Source organism: Physeter macrocephalus, chromosome 13 (assembly GCF_002837175.3).
Source record: "Physeter macrocephalus isolate SW-GA chromosome 13, ASM283717v5, whole genome shotgun sequence".
In the NCBI taxonomy this organism is placed as follows: Eukaryota; Metazoa; Chordata; class Mammalia; order Artiodactyla; family Physeteridae; genus Physeter; species Physeter macrocephalus.
Window position 1 is genome coordinate 23343971 of NC_041226.1, and position 5186 is coordinate 23349156.

At 40.6% G+C, this 5186-nt stretch overlaps 1 protein-coding gene across 1 annotated transcript in view; it reads right to left on the bottom strand.

Moving 5' to 3' along the window:
- Positions 1-120: 120 nt before the first annotated feature.
- LOC114487490 (uncharacterized) overlaps positions 121-5186 on the bottom strand; it is a 48345-nt gene continuing 43279 nt past the window's right edge. The window contains exon 4 of the mRNA XM_028497740.2: positions 121-497. Coding sequence (XP_028353541.1) covers positions 390-497 — 108 coding nt within the window. The 3' untranslated portion in view covers positions 121-389. The remainder of the gene's footprint in view (positions 498-5186) is intronic.

A 5186-nucleotide genomic window follows, 5' to 3' on the forward strand; every position in this document is an offset into this window, starting at 1 on the left:
CTCACTGCTGTGGCCTCTCCCGTTGCGGAGCACAGGCTCCGGACGCGCAGGCTCAGCGGCCATGGCTCACAGACCCAGCCGCTCCGCGGCACGTGGGATCTTCCCAGACCAGGGCACGAGCCCGTGTCCCCTGCATCGGCAGGCAGATTCTCAACCACTGCGCCACCAGGGAAGCCCTGTTCTGCAACTTTTTATCTCTATATGAATGGGAAAGTGTCATACCTTTAAAGGTCAGAGCCTTGAGAATGGGCTATCTGTAATATTTCAGGCTATAGCAAATATTCTTTTACAAATAGTGCAGAGCCTACATGACTACGTGCAGGCAACAAAGCACAAAGGTTAGAGCTAAAGGAATAGATTCAATATGGAGTCAGGTTTGTTCTCCTCTGTTACAGTAATACTTGCAGGCACATATCTTGGAGGTAGAGCTGAGAAGACTTGCTAAACAATTGGAAGGGGATATACAAAAGTGAGGAGGAGGATGGTTTCATCAATTGCTGAAAAAGGGAAGATGAGAGAGAAAGAATTTTAGTGGGAAAATCTCGCTGTGTTGTGCTTGCGGTACCTAATGATACGTTGACTAGGACAACGAATGGAAGACATGGAGCCCAAGGAGAAGGTGGGGCTGGATTTATATATTATTGGTTTTATTAGCTCCTATTGATTCTTCAACAATATTGCAAGCAGCCAGGCAAACGTACAGTTCAGATCTTGCCGTTTGCCACCTGTGACAAGTTGACAGTTGTTCATCAAAAATAAACAAAGAAGAGTTGTTGCTGGAAGCAGCTGCCCACCAGGACTCATTTCTTTGCCCCTCTTACGTTTAGGAAGAAATCAGTGATTAACGTTTCCAGGTCAAGGAAACAGTCACAGAATAGTGAGCAGCTGTATCTTATTGAGTCTTTCTCTTCCCTGTTTAGCTGGCCAGTTACAAAAGGTTCTATGTCTCTTGGGCAGTATTTCTTAACCTTGGCACTATCGACATTTTGGACCAGAAAATTCTTTGTTGCAGGATCTGTCCTGTGCCTTGTAGGATGTTTAAGAGAATTCCTGGCCTCTACTCACTGATGCCAGGAGTATCCCCCCAGTAGTGACGATCAAAAATATCTCCAGATATTGCCAAATGTCTTCCGGGGGCAAAAATCACTTCTGGCTGAAAACCACTACCCTAGAGGATGGTGAAGCCACAAAACGAAAGAGGCCAGAATCCCTGAACCTCTGCATGGAGAATATCCATCACCCGCTGACCAGGAAAATCCACGTTGTAATGTCCTGTGAGTAAAATAAATGTTTATTGTGTTAAAGCCACTGCTGCACAGTTAGGGGCTTCTTTGGTACTCTAACCAGTCCAACTAGAATAATGCCATAAGCAAAAAAACAAAAACAACTAAAAACCACAATCTTTCTGTCTCTCCAGTGTCGCTAGTGAGCTGTGTGACTCCACGTAAAGCATTCAACTTCTCTGAGCCTTAGTTTTTTCTCATCCGAACATAAGGTAATGTTGGACTAGACATGTGCCTTCCAAACACTTAAGACTGCAACTCACAGGCAAAAATACATCGTGGTCCAGGACACACGTAAGAGTTTCACAGAGCAATACTTACCATTACTATGAGCAAATAGCTTTAATATAGTTGGGATACTGCACCATCATTAAAGCTATAAAAAGCTATCATTATGGCTATAAAAAGTTTGTAGGAAAATGGGAAAATGATGATTTTACTCCGTCAAAAAGTAAGAAATTTTAACTGAGCTCTTTCCCAGGGCGATTACCCTAAGCACCATGCATAAAAACTCATTTTTGTGTAGAAATGTTGTTTTTCTAATAGAAAGGAAACCCAATACTACATTTCAAATCCAAAGAAAACCTGAGTTTTGGCCTCTACAGTGCTTCTGACAGACAATATAATCTATAAAAGTGGTGTGAGGAAAATATGTTGCTTCCACCAGGAATTCTGGTGGGAGAGAGAATGACATTATTTGTAGCACTTTCCAAGGACCAGTCCTATGTAAATATAAGGTGCTGTTCTCTCTGCTGTCATAACTAGCAAGAAAAAATATTATGAAACCTTTAATTTAAAAAAAATAAGACTTTGAATCCTGATTAATTGCTACCATAGACATTCACTAGAGCACAGAAGTCAAACTCAAAGGGTAATAACCTATTTCCCTGTCTCAAACTCTTTTCCTTGGTTGAAAATACTCTGTCCTAAATCTACAGACTACAGCTGCGGTGGAAATGAAGGAACCAGTCTCTGTTGAGATGTCCACCTTTCTGGAGCCTTCAATGGAAAGTTTTATGAAAAGTAAGATATCATAGAATTCATAAGAAGGTAGAGGGACAATCTTAAAGACTCCAATTTCTCCTAGAGGGCCTCACAATCCCTTCCTTTGCAACATAGTCTAGTGGGGTTATTCATTACTTTGCCAACTGGTTTCAGAAGTTGGTCATCTGTTTTGATATCTCTCCAAGGAGTTATCTTTTGTTGCTCAGAGCACAGATTCTTCCTAAGATTGCAGTTTCTTGGACTTCAATTACCTGTGAAGTCTCCTTTGGAAAGGTTAAAACAAGTATCAAGGGCACCATTTTCTTGCTCTTTCTATCCAGGTACCTTGCTGTTTCATGCCTCAGTGCATAAGAAGAGAAATTACGGAAGGTGAAAGAGGGAGATTTTAAACAGATTTAAGGCAAAGGATGGGGTTGGATACCAATGGAGAGTATGTATATGCGATATTTCTTACTTCAGAATCATAGAATGGAACATTTTCACTATCAACTATCCTAAAGCTCTTTAGCCTTGAAATTCCTGGGCACTCTTGTTAATAATAATTATTATGAAGGTTGTAGTGAAAATAATAATAACTCTAGTAAACATTTAGTGATTTTTATAACTAAGGGCTGGATACTGTACCAAGCACATTATCATTTCATTTAATCCTCACAGTAACCCAAGAGGCAAATTCCATGATTATACCAATTTTGCTTTTAGTAACTTGCCCAAATACCAAAGCTAACAATTGACACTGTGAGGATTTGAACTTGAGTCAGTTAGAATCCAAAGTTCATGCTCTTAGCCATTAAGCTATACTACCTTCTTGATACCCATAAGATATCCCCAGTGAAAGTAGCTATGAATTCTAGCGAGGGTTTCATGGGTAATCAGTGCTAATGCACCACTAATGGTGATGGCATCCTCTTCTGTTGATATATTTGTCTTTTTTTTTAAAAGAGATAATGCTTCCTCCAAAATCTTAATGTACTAGATCTGAGGCACTGTAAAAACATTTTTTTGCTCCTTTCACATTTGTCAGTTTATAATGTTCCCTAAGTGACCTTCTACAATCCTTCTTTCTTCTGGAAATAAATGCACTTCCCATGACCACATGCCACTTGGCTATGTCAAGCCCAGTCAAGTGCCAGCAATTGGTCCAGACTTAGGCCGGTGATTCAGCTGGGCCAATCCGAGTTCTTCCCTGAGACCTTTCTTACCAAGAGGTAAGAAGCATCTTTATTACATGAGCCAATATATCACCTTTTGGGTGATCTTATTTCATGTTGAGTTTCTGAAAGAATCCTGATTAATATAACCTTATCCCCAGCTCTTTTCAATTTTCGTTCTATTGTAGGCCCCCGTACACTGGGGAATTCAGTTTTGTAGCAGTAAGGACCAAGAAGTTCATTTGAGAGTAAATGAAAAATGAGATAAAGATGGGGAATGGGTACCGATAGGGATACACTCTCATTGCAGGTGTTTGAGGACATAGTGCCAAAGGAAGTTATAATATTTCTTCTCGAAATATTTTTTAAAATATGGTAAGAAATTTTCACAAGGAGGAGGTACTAGGGAAGATGCCGTCCTGCCTAAACGTAGGAGACTCCTGAGGATTTGAAGACTCATCATACTTTAGGCTTTATAAAATATTTCTCCTCTGGGTGCTTCTGTTTGCGTAAATTTTCTATATTTGGTATGCATGTTTTTTCAATGGAAACTTTCTCCATTGTGTACATCATTTTGCCTCCCCTAGGGACATATAAGAAAAAATAATCAGCTTGTTTTTCTATCTAAATGGAGGTTTGTGCTAAACACAAAAATCTAGCTATGAGTAAATTATGCTATGATCTTGAAGGATAAAATAAACACAAAGCAATGCAGAGATGGGCTTTACCAGAGCCAAATGGAACATGAAGTCCAGAAGTTTCCAATTGACTTCCAAAATTAGAATAAATCTTGGCAAAAGGCATACACATGTCCCATTAGGAATTTTATCATTTGAACTCAGTGCTGGCTACTCCATGCCTTACTCATTCCAGTAGCTCCCAGGAGGCCTGAGGACCTGACTCCATGTGTTCTGGAGCTGCCCTGGGCCTGCTAGTTTTAACTTTGCCTCAGTTAGGATGAAAATAGAGCATCAAAAACCGAACCAGTGATAACCCACTTCCAGTCCCATTTCTTCTAGGAAATCCAGCTGTTGCTGCTGAGTTTATGCACTGAGTAGCTATCCTACTTGGTCTCACAGCTGCAGTCCTCTCAGATGTACTTGGGGTTAGGTGCTGGATCTAAGCCTTTTGGCTGGGCTCTACGTTCCTATGAAAGTCTCTTTGGATTATACATTCTGTAAGAGGTAGTTCATTTCTAGATTAGAGGCCTTTTTGGACAGGTAATCTGGTTCAAGTGTGAGAGTGTGGGAGTTCCTATCAGGAAGTTCTTTTTTTTTTTTTTTAACATCTTTATTGGAGTACAATTGCTTTACAATGGTATGTTAGTTTCTGCCGTATAACAAAGTGAATCAGTTATACATATACATATGTTCCCATATCTCTTCCCTCTTGCGTCTCCCTCCCTCCCACCCTCCCTATCTCACCCCTCTAGGTGGTTACAAACCACCGAGCTGATCTTCCTGTGCTATGTGGGTGCTTCCCACTAGCTATCTATTTTACGTTTCGTAGTGTACACATGTCCATGCCACTCTCTCACTTCGTCACAGCTTACCCTTCCCCCTCCCCATATCCTCAAGTCCATGCTCTAGTAGGTCTGTGTCTTTATTCCTGTCTTACCCCTAGGTTCTTCATGACCTTTTTTTTTTCTTAGATTCCATATATATGTGTTAGCATACGGTATTTGTTTTTCTCTTTCTGACTTACTTCACTCTGTATGACAGACTCTAGGTCCATCCACCTCACTACA